Here is a 22,527-nt window from a genome sequence, read left to right as displayed (position 1 = left end):
CGAAGTTCTCTCTCTCTCTCGGAAAAATCTCTCGAAAAGAAATCTCTCTAAAAAAAAAAAGAGAGAGAAAGAAAAAGGAGAGAAAGAAAAGCTTCAGCAAGAACTGAGTCGACATACAAGATCAGTCTTCAAGGAAAAGACCGTTTGAAGGTTCATTTATGGAGCAATTGCTAGAGATAGGTCAATGGTACCAGTAGCATAATTGGATGATCACCAATCTCCATGTTCATAATACCCCCCATTGATGAAATAAGACATTCATTTCAAGCCTACCCGAACCTACGTTACAACCCTTACCGAAGTCTCTTCAGAAAAGGGCACTTGAGTTAACATAGAGTTTCAAATGCTTATAAATGTTGCTCGAAGAAGTGCGGGCAAGATTTTTCTATCTCATTTTTGCAGCATTCCTGACTTGTAAACCCGGAGCAACTGGTGATATCAATTCTTTCAATAGCCTCGACTCGAAGAGTCCCTTTTGCTAAGCCATTGACCAAACCCACGTTTTAGTCCTTATAAAGACCTCTCAGATTGGTCAAGTCATACTGATTTTGAGAATATCCGAACCCTTGTCAAGCACGATGAAGAGAGTTTGAGTGATTCTTATACTCGCATCAAAGGTCGGGTCAAAAGCCTTTCATTGAGAGTGAGTAGAAAGTCCTTTCTGATTAAAGGTCTCTCATTTAATGTGATCAAATTGTCAAAAGGACGAAATGGTTGTTCTTATTGATAAATTCCCTAGTAAAGCTTGGTAATGCAAGCAGATTCATGAATTATGTTTTCTCTGCCCCTGCGCATGTGTTGTTTTAGCCTTTTCTCAGGTAAAAACAGGTGCAATGCAATTGGCTTTGCCATTTTTATAACACAAGAAGAAATTAGGTACGTCTACTAATTATTCTTCATTGTTTCTCTTTTCCCAGAATGTGAGACATGATCTCTTTCATATGTTTGCCAAGTGGAACAGGTGACATATCATTTGGTGTTGCCAAGTGGAGTACGCGGCACACCCCATTTTATGTTCGCCCAGTAGGATAGGCGGCATAATATCTCATTTCGTGTTGCCAAGTGGAGTACGCGGCACACCCCATTTTATGTTCGCCCAGTAGGACAGGCAGCATAATATCTCATTTGATGTTGCCAAGTGGAGTACGCGGCACACCCCATTTTTTGTTCGCCCAGTAGGACAGGCAGCATAATATCTCATTTGGTGTTGCTGAGTGGAGTACGCGGCACACCCCATTTCATGTTTGCCCAGTAGTACAGGCACCATAATTTCTCATTTGGTGTTGCTAAGTGGAGTACGCGGCACACCCCATTTCATGTTCATCCAATGGAAGAGGTGACATGATCCTTTTCGTGATTGCCCAGTGGTATGGGCAACACATCCCATTCTTTCTTTATATCATGCGCTATTTCGCATCTGTAGGAAACTACAGGTAACAGATAGGTAATCTAGTACCTCGAGAACCTTACTTCCAGTGGACCAGAAGTTTGGAGATCGAGGGAAGTCAAAGCATTATAAAGCTTTCCCTCACTTGGACGCTTTTTGTGCGATCCGTATGTAAGGCTCTTTCATCGCTCTACACGAAGTGAGAAGCCTTAGCATACGTTCTTTATTGTTTGCATATCATGCATCATTGCATTAAAAAAAAATCATTCATCATTTTGCATAGTTTAAATTTAGGTCTCAGTCTTTGAGCGAAACCTCTGCGAGCCTCCACTCAAAGAGGGGCAGATGTTGACACCTAAATTTCGGCGCATCATTTAGTGGTTAATTGCATAGAAAATTAGGGATTAAATTTTAACCCCTTTACAAAAATATTACAAATCGCATAGCATAAAGTTTAGGTTTATATAGATTAACTGCATTTCGCATCGGATCGGCGGTGGTAAGCGAGCTTAAAATTCATCACGTAAATCGAGCTCGGGCACCGAACGAGACTCGGCTCACTCGGAAAGCATGGGCCGAAAATCACACGCAAAAGGGCTTAGTTGTCTTAATTTGAGCTTGAATTAGCCCATTATGCTTAATTAAAGAAAAGCCCAAATTAATTCACCCCACTTAGAATTAAATTAAAGCCTAAACCTAAGCCCATTAGGACTATAAAGCCCGGCTAATTGACCTAGGTTTACATTATAAATATATGTTTATGTCTCATAATCAAAGGGGGGGACTCTCACAATTTCGGAAAGGAGGAAGCCACACAATTGACATTCACGGCCATAGAGAGACAGCCACCGTTGAGAGAGAAAAAGTGAGAAAAAGCTACAAGGAGGAGACCTCTCTTTCACGATCGTCCCTGACGAACGTGGCTGTGCTGCTCTGCCTCTTACCTTGCCGCTGCGCCTCCCAATTCCCAGCAAAGTGGACAAGCTTGGCCAAAATTCAGCAAGCATCCGAGTCATTACAGTTCTCTGCTCCCTGTTGCCGCTTCCAGTGCTGATCGACGAAGCCATGTGACGTCGCTTCTCTCGGCCTAATCCACTTGATCTTTGCTTGTCTTGCCGCGACGACTTCGATATGACGTCTTTACACGACCAGACTGTTTTTGCCATTGAGCTATCTTCCTCACGGTGGGCTGCAATAACACCAGTTTTTCTTTAGACGATTCCCTCGAGGTTTGTTGCGAACTTTCAGCTCGATACACACGGAGTGCCCCGACGCTAGCCGCTCCTCTGGTCGCTGTTCCGTGCCAGGCCAACCCCGACGCCGGCTGTTCCTCTGGTTGCGTTCCGTGCGAGGCCTGCCCCACCACAACGCCAACATCCTCCGAAGTTGCTGCCATCCTCGACGTTCGTCACTCTCCTGTGGTGAGCTGCTGCTGTTCCGCGACTTCCGAAGACTGCTCGTCGCTGCTATCGTCTACCACCGCAAGCCGCCGCCACTCCCGACGTCGCGCCGCCGTTCCCGACGCACCACCGGTCACCATCCCGATCCGCAATCCCGATCCGCTGTAAATTCAAATTTGGAAAGAAATCTGCAAATCAGGTAATTATCTTATCCTGATTTGATTTGAATATTTGTTGCCTAATTCGTGCTTATTGATATCTAACCTTGCATATTTGGATAATAAGCATTATTCCAATTAGGATTTTATTTCCTTTTTTTGAAATCTTGGATATCTATTACTTTTCAAATTTGGATAGAATTTAGAATTTTCAAAATCTTTTGAATATATCCAAGATATTTAAGATATCTAAATTTTTTTCAAGATGTGATCGATTAGGAAAATTTCCTAATCCGCAACCGCACATATAGAAATAAATCTATCTATCAGGCTTTAGATAGAGTTATTCCCATAGCGGGTATTTCAAATTTTAGGATCGATCTGTCAGTCTTCAGATCGAAACTTAATTCGAAAGATTTAGCGGTTATATATATATTTACTTGATTTTAATTTCGAATTTTGATAAAAAATGCCAAAAATATTACTCTAGAATAGGTTAATTTCTTTAGTTTAAAATTGCATGTTTACATAATTGGCATTTTTAATTCCGAATTTCATTAAAGAAAAAAAATACAAAAAAATAATATGCCCGTCATTAGAAATAGGTCACGTCGTCGCATGACATATAGTTTGCATGTTAGGTTGCATTAATCGCATGTCAATTTTTTGCACGCCATTACATATAGGTTAGCTTTCATTTAAATAAATAAAAAAATCAAAAAAGAAAATTTCTGCACCTTTGAACTCTAAGTCAGGATTTATCAAAATTGTCAAATTGAGTATTTTTCTTGAAATTGGTACCGAAAGGGCGTTAGGGAATCTAGCGTAATCAAGTCCCCGAATCTATAATTTTTGGTTCGCAGAAATAAAATAGTACTCCCGCTATTTTATTTAGGTTTCTAATCAACCTACCTTAAATGATTAGTGGCGACTCCTATTGAAAATATTTGCATGTTCACGATTGGACCTAAGTTACGATTTAATAGAGTTTGGGAGAACTCGAGCTAGGTTAGTTAATTTAATTGATCTAGCAATCCATTAACCTAAAATCAAAAACACGATTTTTTTTAGGTCGCGACAAGTTCCGGCAATATGAAGTTAATTACCAAGTGTCATTCTCGTATCACAAAATCTTTAAATAAATTATTGCTGATAACAGTAAATTACTGGTTGTAATTGCAACTGATACTACAATGTATTCAGGTAAATAGTAGTCTTATAATGCAAAAAAGCATTTGAATAAACCGTCGGGAATTTCTGAAGATAAAAAGCAAAAGGAGAGAGATTCTCAGAGATACTCAATGAAGAATAACTCAGCAAACGACACCCAAAAGGAAGAGGTGTAGGTGGTCGAAAGCTTGGATAGAAATGATGACGAAAGGTACGAAAGTTATGACTTGAGAGGGATGAAAAGTAATGAACCAGCCGGCATAGAAGCATCCAAAATGGTCCGAATAGGGTGCCTTCTTCCCGAGACATCATTGACAGAGATATATGAGTTATTCCCCTATATAGAGTCGCTAAAATCAGTGGACCCAAAGTGAGTGTCTTACCCACGGCGAGATTGGCTGCAAGTAATGAGAAATCTTTGGAGACTTTCAGTGAATGAGCAAAAAAGACATATTTTGACAACTAGAAAAGGAGAAAGAGAGTGCATTCATCGGGGATTATTGGACTAGTATTGTGGAAAAATGTTTCGAGAAATCTGCTGTAAGCAAGGGTTTCTTTAGGAATAAAAGGTACTGATGGTGAGGCCATATCTTCTACAGGGGTCCCAATTGGGTGAAGGTTAGTTATGGCATATATGTCTAAAAGAGTAACAGACATTGGGCTCCAAGGAAAAAAGAAGCATTTGGTCAAAGGGGACCAAAAACTGATAGCAGCACCCAAAAGTTCTAACTTTAAGTCATATGACAACATGCTGACCTCCAAAGCCATGTCAATGCCAGCTCTCATCCAAGCAAGACAGGTAGGTAAATCATCCTTCAATCTCGCATACCATCGATGAATACCCATCTCGGGGGAAGGAAACCCTCGAAATTGCGGGGTCTCTAAAAACCAAATGTTCGCGATCGAGGACTTCTAAATAGGAAGTAGTTCTCTTGCTCTCCTTGGAAAACATGGGCGGAGTGAAGTCGGGATTCACTGATGACTGCGAAAACAAGGACCAGGAGAATAAGTTCATCGAGGATTCGTCAACCAACTGTAATGGGCAAAGATGATAGTTTGGGGAATCTTCATCTTCTTGCAGGTGATCAAACATTTCAATATACGATTCGGGAGAGTATTGGGTATCCATGAATACGAACTGAGTAAAAAGAGTTTGAGGGAAGACAAAGAAAACCTAGAATCGAAGGAGAAGGTGAAGAGCTAAAGTTTTGATTTTTATCGCCGAGATACGACGGTTCGAATGATCGAAGGAAAAGATAAAGAACTAGAGTTTTGACTTTTATCGCCGAGATACAACGGTTTAGATGATCTACCATCATGAAGATTTGCCAAGCCATAAATGATCGGGATGACGTGTCAGAGTAAAGTGAAACATTGCAGAGAGATCAAGCGAACGTAAATTACGAAGCGTCGAGATCAAGAATGCCTGAGCATGGTATATTTCTTTAAAAGAATTAAATAAGGGGGACATATGTTAACACCTATAATTAATTAGGTTATCGACAACAAAAATAAATGGAAATAAACTTGTAAAGGACGTCAAGGGATGACGTAGTCCATAGACGATTGCCCAGGTAAGCAAACAGCTGGCAAGCACTGGAATATCCCGAGGAGAAATTTCAGAATTTGAAATTGGAAAGCTGGAATCGTAGAGGAAGCAAGCGTCACTTGAGATCCCATACCAAAAGTTGTCGATAAAAATTACCATATGGAACACAAGTCACCGAAGCTGTCGACGAGAAAAGGAGGAAGAACAAATGTCAAGATGTAAAGAGCTGGATGACGGTTATTGCCTCGAGAAGGACAGGTGTTAAGATGTAAAGAGCTCGAGAACGGTTATTACCTCGGGGAAGACAGGTGTCAAAATGTAAAGAGCTCGATGACGGTTATTATCTCGGAAAAGACATGTGTCAAGATGTAAAGAGCTTGATGACGTTTATTACCTCAAGGTGGACAGGTGTCAAAATGTAAAGAGCTCGACGACGGTTATTATCTCGGAAAAGACATGTGTCAAGATGTAAAGAGCTCGATGACGTTTATTACCTCAAGGAGGACAGGTGTCAAGATGGAAAGAAGTCGACAATGGTTATTACCTCGGGAAGGACAGATGTCAAGACGGAAATAGCTCGACCACGGTTATTTCCTCGGGAAGGACAGGTGTCAAGACGGAAAGAGCTGGATGATGATTATTGTCTCGGAAAGGACAGGTGTCAAGACGGAAAGAGCTTGACGATGATTATTATCTCGGAAAGGACAGGTGTCAAGACGGAAAGAGCTCGATAACAGTTATTGCCTTGGAAAAGACAGGTGTCACAACGAAAAGATAATATCGGTGACAGTTGATGGATAGATGTCATTAGATGAATAGCGAAGATGAGATCAACGGCAGTTATTGGACATGGTCTTAGAATGCGGTTATCAAGCTCACATTATAAATAGTACCCGACATCCAGAAAAAAGCCTCGCGTGAATACACATCAAAATATTGTCTTTCAATTATCTTTATTTTCCAGTACTGCACCTTTAGTTTCAATAGCTGTAGTTGTTTACTTTCTAAGCCAATAGCTTTGTAATGTTGCATCGATGAAATTCGGATGTCACCAGTCAGCAACTGGACGGATTTGTCTGAATCGTTTATAAATATAAGTCGAATTTCGTTACTGTAAGAAACTTGTGTTATTGATCAAGACAATCAAACTTTTGTTCACGTCTGGATATCTCATGTCTAGAATTAGTCACAGAACCAGTCTCCTCTAATTAAAAATCGAAGAACGACTTTCAATGAATTATATTTCTTCGTGAGAACATTTTTGGCAAAGAGGTTGCCGCATGGGCGGCAAAGATCCGGAGTCACCTACCCCATTCTATACCTCAATCGTGTCTCCACATCATGCACCTCTAAATTTTCTACCTTTTTCGTGCTTATTGCGTCACTACAGCGTCTGAAATGCTGCTCAAAACAGGCAAAGCTCATTAAAGTGTTCAAAACCATTTTGTTTTATTGATCCGTCGTAACAATCATTCGAGTGCTTTTTAGCCTAATTTGTTGTTTGTTTTTTTTTCTGATTTTGACATGAGCAAAGGACTGAAGTTTCCTAGTTTTCTTGACTTTTTAAGTGCGCTACAACCAAACGGTCACTTGGTGGCTATATCCAGTTGTTGATAGTTCATAGCTTTGCTTTGACTTCAGCTAATCAATTCGGGTTTAAGTAGCAGAAGGGTACTCGTAAATGGTATAAAGCTAACCAAGTGGGTTTTTACTGTTGTGACTGCTTCTAGCTATTGGATTTTGATTCAATTGAGATATCTGGAAAAAGTTTTGTAGTCGCACGGTGCTCAAGGCTCAGCATTGTTACTGTTTGTGATTTACTCGGCTGAATTTATTGGATACTTCCAATAGCAATTCCGCTCCGATAAACATTGTTACCACAAAGACGACTGTGAACTTACTGCTCAATATGTAATCGTATGAGATCAAAGAATTATGAAAGAATTCCCTGTTCTGATAATAGCTTCGTACTCACAAGGGAAGCAAATCATTGCATGACGAAGAGAAGTATTTCGAGCTAATGAAAAGAGATTAAAATCTTTCCTGATATGAAGAGACAGCGAAATGCTTGTACTTCGCATAAGTTCAGGATTTCTTCATTTAACTAGAAGCTCAATTTTCTGCAAATGTGAAAGTGCAATGACATGTGAGTCATAGCACGCCAGAACTAATTGCAGGTGCAGTGAGACGGTCAAATGCGAAAAGAGCAGCAAAAAAGTTATTAATATAATAAGCCTTGCAATTATAGTTAAGTAATGATGAGATATCTTAGTGAAAGGGTCCACGGAAGGTCCAAACGTCCTCATCCATAGTATTCTAATTCTACGACCTCAAGTCTTCATTGGGTTCTATACTCTGCTCACAAGTGGAGGGAAAAATAGCGGGTAGTTCCTCAAGAACTTGACCCTCAAGATCTCAGCTATAAATATGGGATCTTGGCTTTGAACGTTGCTCATCCCAAAACCTTCTGGTGCATTTCTCTCTCTATCTAGTCTAGTCCTCTAGGTTTGAGTTTACTCGTCTTGTATTAGTATCTGCAATGAACTATAGTTGTCATCTTTGTGTCCTGGTGCTCTTGCCAGCACTTTGTCACTGTCAAGATTCATTTACACCCTCAAGAGCTACTTTCTATGGCAGTCCTGACTGCTATGGGACTTCAAGTATGTGCACGCTCTGTCTCGTGTTAGAAACAAAGCATGCATCAGCCACTGCACATCACATGAGCGCCGCACGTAAATTATGTTCCCACGTTAGTGTGGAGCTACTAGAGCACTACTAGCTATAATAGTATCATGTCATGAAAAGTACACAAATTAACATTTCTTTTCTTCTAAGAAACTTTTTAAACTATGTTTATGGTCATGTGGCATGCTCTGTTACATCATGAATAACTTTTTGTGGGTATGCGCTCTTTCCCTTAATACTCAGTAGAGCGCAAAAAGACACGAGAGGAACTGTGTAGTGGCATATCTCACTTGGTACTTGAAGGCTTGGTTGTTCACATGCACTCTTTGAATCGCTCCATTTCATCATGCACAAACCAAACACTCGAAACAGGACAAGTTTTGCTCGAGAAGATCTAATGAGTGCAATGTTTATGGCAGCTGGAGCTTGTGGGTTCGGCGAGTATGGAAGGACCGTGAATGATGGCTATGTGACTGGAGTTTCGAGGCTTTACAGAAATGGATCTGGCTGTGGTGCTTGCTATCAGGTTTAACTTCATATAGACTAGACATTAATAGATGAGGACTCTTTTTGACTTTTTTATTCAGTCAATTTTTTTGAAGTATAGGTGAGGTGCACGAAACCGCAGTGCACAGGCGACGGAGCAAACGTGGTGGTGACGGACTATGGAGAAGGAGACAGGACGGACTTCATCCTGAGCCCTAGAGCTTATGCGAAGATGGCTCAACCAGACGATTACCAAACCAAGCAGCTGTTTGCCTACGGAGTGGTTGACGTCGAATTCAGAAGGGTTCCGTGCCGATACTCCGGCTACAACCTCATGTTCAAGGTCCATGAACATAGCAGAAACCCATATTATTTAGCTATCATCATTTTATACGTCGGCGGCACAAATGACATCACAGCTATGGAGTATTGGCAGGTATTTAGCCGTCCATATTCCCATGAGTTGCTTCAATTTTGTTTCAAGTAGAATCGAATCGAGCCAGAAGTCAACATAAACACGAACTAGAGACCATGAGTCGATAATGACTTTGCTTCTCGAGACTTCGATGCAGGAGGACTGTCAAGAGTGGAAGTCGATGCGCAGAGTGTACGGAGCAGTGTTCGACACGCAAACTCCACCGAGTGGTTGCGTTAACCTGCGGTTCCAAGTGAGGGGGAGCCACGGAGCGACTTGGGTGCAACCAAAGAATCCCCTCCCTGGTGACTGGAAAGCTGGTGCTGCTTATGACTCCCAAATCCAGTTAGACTAGAAAAAGCTAAAACCAGTCCCTTTCTATTCTGTTGGTTGATTGGGAAGTGCTGCTTGCCTTTTTCACTATTGCTAGATAGGAATAGCTCAGATATGGCCAATGCTATTGGTGGCATTACTGTTGCTGAAATAAACAGGCTTAGCTAAGCTAGATAAGGCTTTCTGCCTGCCTTGACTAAATAAAGGAGGTCTCTGTACCATTTCATCAGGGGGTTGTGGGATTGTTGTCTTCTCTTTTTGTTAGCATGATTAGCTATATAATAAATGAGATTGGTGTCCCACTAGGAGGATAAAGGTACACTTCGCCTACTAAAAGGTACATCCAGTACTGAGGCTGTTCAGAAGAACTCCACTACTAAATGACAGCATTTCCACCCGAATATAATTGATCCTTACCTAATTACCAACTATAGGTACAGTCAAATTACAATAAATTTAAAGGGATAATGACACAAATAATTTATAAATTTTGGCCCAATATAAAATATGGTCCATAAACTTTTAATTTGTTCAATGCGGTATCTGAAAAGTTCATGGACTACTAATATCATTTTCCCTTCAAGGAAATTACGGCCCACAAAAAAAACTTACCAACCAAATAAGCAAAACATGCTACTTTCAAAGCAAATTACTTCAAATTTGGTAGATTGCTACTTTTGGAAAAATCATTTGCCTCGGAAGATGTGACATCCTAAAAATTGGTCCATTTGGGATTTATAAAATACTGAGTTTCATGAATGTACTCGTAGTTAGTTCTCACCCGGAACTGATCATTCCTAGGATACTAACCAGTAAGGAAAGGCTAATTAGGGATTTAAATTCGTATGACTAAAGAAAATTCGATCGTGAATTGATTTTCGACCATGAAATCGTCGAGGTGATATTTTGAGCCACTGTTGGCCGATCCAAGGATAGCTAGGGATCAGTTCGCCACTGTCATAGTAATGGATCGCGGGTGATTCCGGCGGACCACAAAATGACTTGAAGAATTATCCTGAACCTATACCGAACGATCGTACCCCTCGGATCTAGTAATTGATCCTCGCGATTTTAATGACAACCGAAGTCGTCACGAACCGAATGAACTTGCACGTGACTTGAATTATTGTCAATCACGGGTTGAATATGCGAATTTCCTCAACAAGCCGCCCGTTAGTTTGAGAAACGCTCGAGTTGCGTTTAATAAAATTTAATTATTTAATTTAGCCCAAATCGGACACCGGAAAAATTTGGAAGTCACAACGGGACGTTAGGACGATGTTGCGGTTGTAACGTGCAATTTTGGATGTGCCCGAATCCTTCAGAAAAATTCATTTTTGATGAGAAACGGAGAAAGTGACCATTTTACCCTTGAGAATTAATAAAGGGTTAGTTTTATGGGCAAAGGGCATTTTGGTCATTTTACCCTCAAATTTGGAAAAAACAATTTTGCCCTTGGACTTTTTGAGAAATTACAAGATTACCCTTGGATATTTTTGGGTGAGATTGGATCTGGGCCGTCGGTTTCAAGATAAGATCGAATCTGGGCCGTTAATTTCGTTTGTGAGGGAGGGGTAGGATTGTCATTTGCCATTTTGGTCAACTAGTCCAAGCCTTATCCTTTCTCTCTCTCCTCTCTCCTCCTCATTCGGCCATCACCACCGTGTAACCCCCCCTTCTCTTCCAATCTCTCTCTTTCTCTCGCCGGACCGCCGAACCGCCCGGACCGCCGGTCACCGCTGTCCGTATGCCCATCGGTCACCACCGCCACCACCCCACGCTATCCATCTCTCTCTCTTCCCCGTGTGGCCGTGGGTCTTGGCCGAGCAAGCCGCGCCACCGCCGTGCGCCGATCGTCGCCGCCGCACACCGCCAAGCCGCGCCGCCGTTCCCGATTGTTTTGCAACCGCTTTCGCTCTAGCCGCGTGAGTCTAGAGTCGGGTAAGTTTCGCCTAAACCCGACTTAGTATATTGGGTATCAACGGATAGTTTTGATTGGAAACCGGATTTATTTGGGTGCGGGATTGTGTAGATTAGGAGTAAAATCAATTGGCGGGCCTAGGATTGAATTCGGGAAAATTTCATTGGAAATTTTGAGGACAATAGTGGGTTGTGGATGACTGTTCAGTGGGTGGTGATGGGCCGATCGGGACGCAAATTGAATTTTTAGAACCGGCAATTAATTGTGAGAAAGTGCCGTGAAGGGCCGGAATTGATTTGATGCCGTTTGGTCGGAGAAAAATGGCAGATTGTGTGTTTAATGTGTGTTGGAACGGCGACTGAGTTGTGGTGATAAAATTTAGTGCATGGTTGTGTAATTACATGATTGTACTATGCTTGTCGGGTGCACGCTTGGGCCAGATTGATTTAATTATTAAAATTGGCCATGTCAAATGCTGAGTGAGCACTGTTTTGTGTGTGAATCGATGCGTGCACGGGCCACGTGTGATTGGCCAGTTGAGTGTGGTAAATGCATGTTGAGCATGTGCATGAGTAAGAAAGAAATGTGGTATGACATGTGATCGTAAAAATTGTGTCGTCCTGAGGATTGTACTTCAACGCGGGACGATGCCCGGTACTACAGGAAGACTACCAGCCTGAGGCGTGTACTTCAACGCGGGTTGCGCAGTAGGTGGTAGATGTTGAGCCTGAGGCGTGTACTTTAACGCGGGCAAGAAACATGGCCTGAGGCGTGTACGTTAACGCGGGCCCTGAAGTGTTGTGATAAGAGGTCGCAGTGTACCTGAGGCGTGTACTTCAACGCGGGTCACTGGCGAGAGATGGGAAAAGGATATGATGAGAATGAAATGAATGCATGTAATTAGAATCGTACCTGCATGTGATTGCACGTATATGATTGTGTTTGTGTAATTGTCTGGAGGTACGTTGTCACGCCCCGAACCCCTTCGAGCACGCGACACGCTTCTCTGGTCGAATGATGCGACATCCTAGGGTATCGCCGACCCAAATTAAACTTATCAGAGATTTATATCAACAGCGGAAACCACTAATACCCGGACGATAATAACTGGGGTAATCAGGGAGAATGCACATATTCCTTTCTCATTCAAACTTATATAATATCCACAATTACAAAACCACATATATACAAGCACACAACACCGCCACACTACATACCATCGATATCAAAAAGATCGATAACCTGGGTACCCTATCACCAAAATAGTACGCTTCAAAAGCCTATTTCACAACCCCTACACTTGCTCATACGCCCTCTACTTGGCGTCCTCTCCGAGTCTGATTCTTCGTCCTCTGAATCTAAATCCTCCTGAGTCTCCTGCTTGTCTGTCGGGTACTCTACCACGTTAATGTCGGTGTGCAACGGTATTTCAAAACGCTGCGGCGGCGGCGGAAGGTTCAAAGTTCAGACTGGGGTTCTGAAATATTTGGTTGAAACAACCATGAGATTACATGTCAATAAGTACACCCCTAAATCCCACCTAGGCTATCACGTACCTCCAGACAATACATACCTGACACAAACAACCGATCATACTAACAATCACACGCGAACCTACCTGAGATTGTTCATACACCTCCCTGCACGTCAGATAATAATACAGCCAACATGCCACAATGATGCATCATTCATGTCGCAACACCAAAGCATGTAATATGAATTCACATGCATCAATGCACCACAATCGCGCGTGCCTCGATTATAAGGCAAAACTCACTTGGGCACGTCCCATACCATGCCTAGCAGTTTTCACCCCATAATCGAGCACTACATCACACAATACAACCACACTCGCACACTAACTCACGCCATGCGTCAACTTTCGCAATCCTCACACATCAAACCAAGTCCAGCTCATTCCCAACTTTTCCACCACTACCGCGCTCGCGTAAAACGCATCAGGCCAATGGTCTTCTGACCTTGTCAGGCATCGTCACCCCGTTGGGCCGTGCATCGTCACCTCGTCAGGGACGACATCGTCCCGTGTAAACGAACACGCCTCAGGACGGAATCCTACACTCAACTTGCCTTCACTACCGCGCCCGCGTAAAACGCATCAGGCCAACGGTCTTCTGATCTCGTCAGGCATCGTCACCCCGTCGGGACGGGCATTGTCACCTCGTCAGGGACGGCATCGTCCCGTGTAAACGAACACGCCTCAGGACGGACTCACCCCGCGTAAACGAACATGCCTCAGGGTACCACTTTTCCGACCATTCCAATCATCTCATACCATTGTACCACACGTGCCACACGGTCACACATCACACACGGCCACACAATCCCACGCCACACATGCCTTACGCCAACACACATTACCATCACACAATCACGCCACACGGCCACACATACTTGGCACGCGGTCACACACAATTTCTCGCTCATAAAAATGAACATCCATAGAATCAGTGTAAATCTGGGCAGTTTACACAGTGACCGAAATCCCATCAAAATAAATAGTAAATGAACACCAAAAATTCTAAATTTTGTATATATCATAAAAAACATCTTGATAAACATTTTTTATGAAGAATACAAAATCCGGTTCAATCTGCAACCATGCCTTTTTGTCCTTCGAAATCAGACCAGAATCAGTTCGCTTTAACAGACTATTTTGTCCTCAAAATACATTTCTTTCAACACCCAAATTACCTTGAAAAGCTTTGAAATTTTTATATGTCATAGAAAAGAAAGTCACCAACAAATTTTGTGAAGGAAGTTTATTGAAAATAGATCTGGAAAATTTTATAAAAATTCGGTAAGACAAGAAGTTAGGGATGAACAGTGTTCCGAGCAGTTTTAATACGGTCCGAAAATGGGTTTTCGTGCGACCCAAATGGCCTCCAAAAATTCCAAATTTAAAATATGTTATAATTCAAGATGTTGGGAATAACTTTCATGAAGAAAACTTCCTCAAATTCGGCCCAAAAAATTCTCCACAAAATAGCAAACCGGACGGGTACAGTAACCGCGAATCCGAGAATCACACCAAACCTCACGGATTCAATCCCTAATTGATTTCTACCGAGTTCAACCTCCAAAACTCATTCCACCATGTCCAAACTAACATCCAACAGCCACATGAACATCATGAACACAACAAGGGATCAAGCTCTCCTCTAATCCATCTATAATCACTTCCATCAACCTCTAAACTACCCTAAACCGCATCTAACGAGTCCGTTAATACCCGATATCCTAAATAGAGTTTAGGGCGTGACTTACCCGAACTCTAGACTAACTCGGCTAGAGCGGGAAGGGGGAACAGTTGGCCGGTGGCTCACGGCGGCGGCGATCGGCGTACGGCGACGGCACGGCGGTGGCGGCTTGCTCCGGCGAGCGGCTCCGGCGGTGATCCTCACGGCCGAGCAAAGGGGGAAATGGTTCGGTGAGGGAGAGAGGAGAGCTCTCGGTGGGGAGGGGGCTGCCGTGAGGTGAGGGAGAGAATGAGGAGAGAGAGAGTGGTCTTGACTTAAATAATCAAATTTTGACCAAACTTTCCAAATTGCAATTTTACCCCTAAAACACTTGGTCCTCATTAATCCAAGCCAAAATATCCAAGGGCGTTTTGGTCCAATCTTTTGGGGTTGATAGTTATCCACAATTAATCCCCAAATTTAATTTTCAAAATCCCCAAAATTCGGAATACCCAATGTCATGCCCCGAACCTCGCGAGCGCGCAACATCCTGCAATGGTCATTATGATGCGACGTCCCAGGACGCGTCGCCGACCCAACATTTTATCTTTTGGTTACGCATGCGGAAGCTAAACAAAGATTCACCCAGACAATAACAGTAAACAAGGATAGATAGGAAAACGGTTTACAACATCGAAATCAAAACACCATTTTAACATTTACTTGATTAACCCCTGGGAACATTTTTACAAGCCCACTTCAGGCATTTCCAAAAAGTCTACAAAAAGATATCAGGCTGGGGTCAATCTACTTCACCAAAAGTCAGCTTCCAGGCACCTCGAACCGTACTGGGTGCACCAACATGCTAAGGGCCTGAAAAATGTTTAACAACCACAAATGAGATAAAAATCTCAATAAGTTAATGCCTAAGCCCCGTTTAGAAGGTCAACTCACCTCGGGGGTCCCTAACCAGGCAATACAGCATCAACAACAACATTATTAAACAACCACAGGCATCCTTACCTCGCCTTGGTACACTCGTTGATGAAATGAACATGTCACATACTCGAAGCATTTAAATAGATTTCCCATGCATCAATGCATCACAGGCGCGCGTGTCTCGATTATAAGACAGAATCCACTTGGGCACGTCCCATACCATGCCTAGCAGTTTCTATCACATAATCAGGCACTATGCATCACACGTATTCCAGTTATTACGCCCCCTCGGGGCCACTACTCATCAAGCGATCTGCAGCAAGATGGCAGTCTTCCGGCATAACCGGGCTCCGTCCCACCCCATCGGGCACGGCTACGTCAAATGATCTACAGTAAGACGGCATTCCAATACGGCAGCATCAAATGGTCTACAGTAAGATGGTATCCCGTAAGGAGCATCGAGTCCGGCCTCAGGCCGCGACAAGGCATCCGGAGTATCGGCAATCCAGATAATCTCCAGGCATCCGATAAATCAGGCATCGTCAAGCGATCTACAGCAAGACGGCTCCGACGTGTGACCACACGAGCACACAAGCATTCATGTCAATTCTTATCTTTTCATTTAGCCAATGCATACATGAATTGTGCTCACATTCATGCCACACAACAATAACAAGTGGTCACACATGCAAACGGTCAATTGACTTCGTGAACCTCATTTTAAAACATGAATTCAACATTGGATCACAGCCAAATAAACATTATTGAAAAGCTAGGTAATTGCGGTTACTGTCTCTATTAGGCCGGAAATCGAAAGCCAAAGATTTCAAGTAAAGACCGGCAGATTATGGAATTCTAGTAAAACTGGACAGATTTGCATGATTTGGGAAATCAACTTCAAAAGCATAGCAAATGGTCTCCAAAAATTATAAAATTCGAATATGTTATAAAAAAGACCTTCACAAATATTTTCCATGAAGAACACAATCCCGAAATCCTTATACAAAGATCACTTTTGATGGCTTGGAAACAACCCAGAACTGGTCCGCCGGAACAGGGGAACTGAACCAAAAGAAATACTCGTTTTACAAATCAAATCCTTTCAAAACACTTTGAAATTTTTACACGTTGTAGACATGGATTTTTTTTACAAATATTGTGAAGGAAGTATGGTCGAAATCGAACTGGAAATTTTTATAAAAATCCGAATAGGCACGAAGGTCACGGAATCCACAGTATAAAACAGTTCTGATTCGGTAAGAAATTGGACCTTCGTGTAACCCATTTGAGCTCAGAAAAATATGAAATTTAAGTATGTTATAGATCAAGATCTTGTGAACAACTTTTGTGAAGAACACTTTTCAAGATTCTAACCACAAAATGCTTTATAAAAATGGAAAACCAGGGACGTACAGTAAACTCAGTTCTGAAATCAAGATAAAAACTCCAAGAAACGCCTTCAACTTTGAGATCCACCACTTCTCAGCCATGAAAATACCACACCAAGAGTTCAAATCAACATCCAACATCTATTTCAACTTAGTCTAGCAATCAAGACTCGCCAACGCTCATTCTAGAAGTTCAAACACACTAAAACATTAACTAGCTAAACTACCCAATGCAAGTTAAACATCCTAAACAAGGGATTAGATGCTAACTTACTCGTCTAAAAACGACGACAACGCGAGGACGACGGCAACGACACGAGTTGTCCGTGGCGGCCTCGGCTTGACACGGCAAGCGGCAAACGGCGGTGAACGGCACACGGCGATCTACGGGGCTCAAGGATGGTGGCGTGAGGGTGCTGGTGGGTGAACGGTGGTGGTGGGGTGATTCGGCCGAGAGAGAGGGAGAGAGAGAGAATAAGAGAGAAGTGAGGAGAGAGAGAAAGAGGGTTTAAATTTAAATCAAGATCAATGGTTGAGATTTGTTCTTGATGCCCAAGCAAAGATCAAGGGCTAGGATCAAGCCTTGCTCTCCAAGTTCCATCCAACGGCCAAGATTTAATCTAACACAAATGTTTCTAGAAGGGTAATTTAGCAAATAATTTTCGATGGCCAATCTGTAAAAATTATGAGGCGACGTCCTATAGTTCGGGTGTGATATCCTTGAGCACTCGACACGTAAAATCGGATCATAATTCGTGGCTGAAATCGATCAATCGCAACTATAGTTTATCTCGAACTAACGGGCGGCTGCTAGAAATAAATTTTTCGATAGCCTTTCCCCTTTGGTTAGTATTCCCTAGGTGATCAGGCCAGAGCGAGAATTAACTAATAGAGCATCGATGAAATCACCATTTCATAAATCACCAAATTTGGTCGAATTTTCAGGATATCACACCCAAAAATAGGCCTAGGGGCAAAATCGTAATTTTCCGGTCCCGGGTCGAAATTCCATTTTTCGACGATACCAACCCCAAATGTGTATGGCCAACATAATATGACGTCGGAATTGCGAAAATAGTCGCACAGGCCCTCGAAAATCTACATCGAAGTCCAGGTCCAATTTCGTGACCAAAACTCGCTAAATTTTCAATTTCAGGGTCCCTCACTAACAGGCAGCTATTTAGGAGTTACGCGTATCGACTTAGGGTTATCCGATTCATGACGGTCCCGATCATTGAGAGGATGAGAAATTATCACTAGTCCCAGAGGTCGCGATCGTTCGGTTCAAGTTCAAGACTAGTTGGCCACGTGTACTTTCGATCGGGCAGAATCACCTGCGATCCGATTGTACATCGTTGGCCTTGGCCAAACCAAATCCATCACTTTTCCTAAGATCGGTCCACGTCGGCCCAAAATATTCCCTCATCATTTCTCGTGATCAGTGTCCGATTCACGATCGGGTCCCTGGTCCACGTACCGTTTTTCCCCAGTTAGCCATACCCCATTGGTTAGTATCCCGAGAGTGATCAGCTCTGGGCGAGACTTACTAAAATGAAATGCGAAATAATGTCAATTTTATTGATCCCGGAATTACGTCGAAATTCGGGTTGTTACATACGTGATAGCCTAGGTGGGGTTTAGGGGTATACTTACTGAGATGTAGTCTCATGGTTGTTTCAACCAATATTTTTTCAGAACCCCGACCTGAGCCATGAACCTTCCGCCACCGCCACCAGAGCGTTTTGGGTTGCCAGTGCACACCGAGAATGAGGTTGCAGAATTTCCTATGGGTGATGGAATGACCTAGATTAAGCATACCACGACGGTTTTCGTAGAAGTAGGATTACCTTTATGGGAGCCCCATGTTTATACTGCCTGGTTCTTCCGGGATGTAGATGGGGATGAGTTCGGGCCCGTTAGGGGTTTTGATGTTCCGTTTGACTTGGTTGGGGACTGGGACCCATCTGCCATACCCCCAATAGATGAAGAGTTGACCAGTACAGAGGTCAGTTTAGCTCAATCTAGTTTACACCAAGCGCCCGCAGCTCAAGAATCTTCAGGGGCTGAGCACGAACCTGAACCCGAAGCATCGCAGGCTGAAGGCGACTCGATGGACATAGATTTAGAACCAATCCCCAAGGAAGAATGTGACGCCCTGACCTCGGGGTTATAAACGTGACGTCCCGTTCATTATTATCTTTCTTTAAATACAAGCGGAAGCATATCTCGGGACAATCACATTTAAAAACAACAGCGGGATTAAGACAAACAGCATCACGAGCAAACCTTATATTTATAGGACACGCAAACATATTTTACAAGCCAACTTAGCCGATTTTAGCCATTTATACAACAAACGTTATGGCTTGGGTGTCCTAAGCCCACTACTTCGGGTTCACAGCTCCGAGCTTTCCCCGAACTCCAACATGGCTCAAACTCCCCCTGTCGCCGCTGTCCGTTCGACCATCCTATGAACCTGAGAGGGAAAAACGGGGGATGAGTCGGGGAGACTCAGCAAGTAAAAACACTAATGTCAAGCGAGGATAAATCGATCGCCGTTAACATGAGTCGGCCCTTACCGCACCGGCGTCGATGGCAAATCAATAGCAAAGTTCATGCCGACAAATACTAGAGAACTCCAAGCATGGCTATAACACGTGAACATCACTAGCCAAATTCCGGCTTCTATCTCGAGATATGAACGTCAAACACAAAACATAAACAAAGCCAAAGAGATAACCAATCAAGACCGAACACGGTCCAAGCAAACCACGTCACAACGCATCTCATCATCCTTTCCCGAGATTAGGGAATTCACTTACTCAATGATATCAAACAAGAACTAGAGAAAACGAGGTGTGTGAAGGACACGTGAGTCTCGGCGATTCTCGGGCGATTCTTAGTGGTTCTCGGGCTTGAACACAAACACACGGCCTTGGACGTGGCTTTCTCACTTGATCGAACAACAAGAAAAAGGATGAGTTGGTGAAGCTCTCTCTCTCTATCTCTCTCTCGGCTTCTCTTTCTCTCTCTATCTCTCTCTCCCCTTGGTCGAATGGCCTTCTTTCTATTTATAGAGAGGCAAAACTTGGGGCCAAAGTTTGGGGTATGAAGTCATGGCATATGTCATGTGTGGCTTAAGTCATGGCTTAGGTCATTTGGGGCATGAGGTCATTGCTTACCTCACATGGCCATTAAGAACATAAGCCAAAAGCCATGATGAAGGTGATAAGCTTGGACCAATAAATGTGACTTCCACAAGAAGATTTAACCCTTGACTTGGTTAATTTCGTTTTCCCCTGGGATGACCTCCAATCAAAGCATAAAATACTCATTTGAAAGCTTGGAACGTGTACTTTAAATCACCAGAAGACACCAAGTCCAAATTCCAACGTTCTCGTATAGAAAATGCCGAATCTTTGAAATCTGGCAAAACCGGACAGCTTTGCACTGTTCAGGAAATCGGACTTGAAAACATAGTAAATGGACTTTAAAAATTCTAAAATTTGAATATGTCATAAACAAGGCTTTAACAAACATTTTTTATCAAGAACACAAAATCTGAATCTCTCTGCAAACACCATTTTTAGTAGCTCAAAGACAGACTAAAAATAGTTCGCTGGAACAAAATTCTTGTTTCTCAAAGTAAGCTCTGTCCCGAATCCAAATCATCTTGTAAAATTCCCAAATTTATATATGTTATAGAAAAGGACGTTCTTAACAACTTTTGTGAAGGAAACGTTTCCAAAATCGGCACAGAAAATCTTGTAGAAAATAAATACGGTGTGAACATCACCGAAATACCCATTCTGGGCAGTTTCACTCGGTCCGAAAATCAGGACATCGTACCACTCATATCAACTCCAAAAATTCTGAAATTAAAGTATGTAAAACTTCAAGATGTTTGGAACAACTTTCAAGAAAAAAGTGTTTGGAAATTCGGACCACAAAAGTCTCCATAAAAATAACAAAATGAAGGGGTACAAAGGATTCAAAACTGGTTTTCCAAACAAGAGTAAAAATTTTGTTCCAATTGGAAAACCACCAAACTTAAACCATAGCCATTTCCCAGGAACTGAAATTGAGGATATTACAATTTACCTGCGACTTCCCAGTCCCAAAAAATCGGGATGTGACAAAGAACCAGAGGAAGTGGAGCCCGAGGTAGAACCTGACGAGCCTGAGGAGCCCGAGGAGCAACCGGAGTATGTACTCCCATATGAACAGTATATGGATCCTAATTACGTGCCGGAATACAACTTCTTTGAGGGGTTATGGGAGGAGGATCAGAATGAAGTTCCAGTCGAGTCGGGTGACATAAATCACCCGATCGTGATAGAGGCAGAGTCGGAGTCTTCGGAAGAATAGGCTGATTAGGGAGGCTCAGATTCGAATGATGAGGAGTCTGATTCAGAGTGGACGCTGAGTAAGGGGCGTAGGGACTAGCATAGGGGTTTGAAAATAGGTCTTTGGAGGAGTACCTTTTTGGGGATAGGATATCCAGGTCATCGGTCTTTTTTTGATATCGATGGTTGTAGTACGGTGTACTTATGTAAATTGGTGGATCGTAGTTTGGTGTGCTTGTATATGTGGTGGTTTTGTAAATTGTAAATATTGTATAAGTTTGTTAATGGAATCGAATATGTGGATATTCTCCCTGAGTGTTTCCCCAGTTTTAAATTGTCCGGGATTAATTGTGGTATCCACTGTGGATGTAAATCTCTGATGGTTATTTGAGGTCGGCGATATTCCTGGGATGTTGCATAAATCGACTAGTAGAGGGTGTCGTGCTCTCGATGGGATTCGGGGCGTGACATCCTCGTTTGAATTGGTATCAGAGCAAGGTCAGCTCGATCTAAAACTGGTTGAAGTTTGGAGTAATAAGGAACAGAGATTCTGGGGTAGTATTTAGGGAAACCCTAGTGAGTTGTAGGGCGGAACGAGCTACACGTGCCTCCAGTTTGTTTGCTGTGATTGTTTGAGTAAGTTAATTGTTGTGTGGTAATTGAAATGCAGGTGCGTCTGGACCTGAGGTAAGTGTTCAGACTCTTGTGATTGTGATCTTGTGATTGGTAATGAGGGATTGCTTGCTGAGTGTACTCTTGTTTTAAATTCACTGCCTAGAATCAGATTAATCTAGTTGGCCTAGATCGTTAATTCCTGAGTGGAATTGTAGCAGGTAGGAGAGTGGTAGAATTATGGCGATGAGCAATGAAGGAAGAGGCGTAGGAAGAGTCACAAGAAGGGGCGCAGGAAGAGGAACAAGGGGTAGAGGTCGTGCTAGAGCTAGAGCTGTAGAGGATCTTGGAATGGGTGTAGGAGCGATAGAAAATCTTGGGATTGATGCTGGAGCTGCAGTGGACCCTAGAGTGGAAGTTAGACCTGCTGAGGATCCTAGAATGGAAGCCGTTATGAGGACATTGGAGCAGATCGAAAATCTGTTAGGACAACAGACTTAGGAAAGAGCTGCTACGATTGCCCAAGCTGCCGAGGCCGCTG

General features: G+C 42.8%; 1 protein-coding gene across 2 annotated transcripts; it reads left to right on the top strand.

Annotated features, from left to right (window-relative positions):
• The first annotated feature begins 8,115 nt into the window (after positions 1-8,115).
• On the top strand, positions 8,116-9,898 carry LOC130135412 (expansin-like B1). 2 transcript variants are annotated; one of them, XM_056304589.1, is made up of 4 exons: positions 8,116-8,324; positions 8,769-8,875; positions 8,957-9,271; positions 9,408-9,898. In XM_056304589.1, the coding sequence occupies exons 1-4, from the start codon at positions 8,204-8,206 to the stop codon at positions 9,603-9,605; spliced, it is 741 nt and encodes a 246-aa protein (XP_056160564.1). In that variant the 5' UTR covers positions 8,116-8,203; the 3' UTR covers positions 9,606-9,898. The 2 variants fall into 2 exon arrangements, with proteins under 2 accessions (XP_056160564.1, XP_056160563.1); XM_056304588.1 differs by having other exon boundaries at positions 9,396-9,898.
• The last annotated feature ends 12,629 nt before the right edge of the window (positions 9,899-22,527 follow it).

The sequence above is a fragment of the Syzygium oleosum genome, unplaced genomic scaffold (assembly GCF_021117445.2).
Source record: "Syzygium oleosum isolate NSW1041296 unplaced genomic scaffold, Sole_v2.1 Sole_v2.32, whole genome shotgun sequence".
In the NCBI taxonomy this organism is placed as follows: Eukaryota; Viridiplantae; Streptophyta; class Magnoliopsida; order Myrtales; family Myrtaceae; genus Syzygium; species Syzygium oleosum.
Note: the sequence above shows the minus strand (reverse complement) of the source record. Positions and strands in the feature narration are given on the sequence as shown.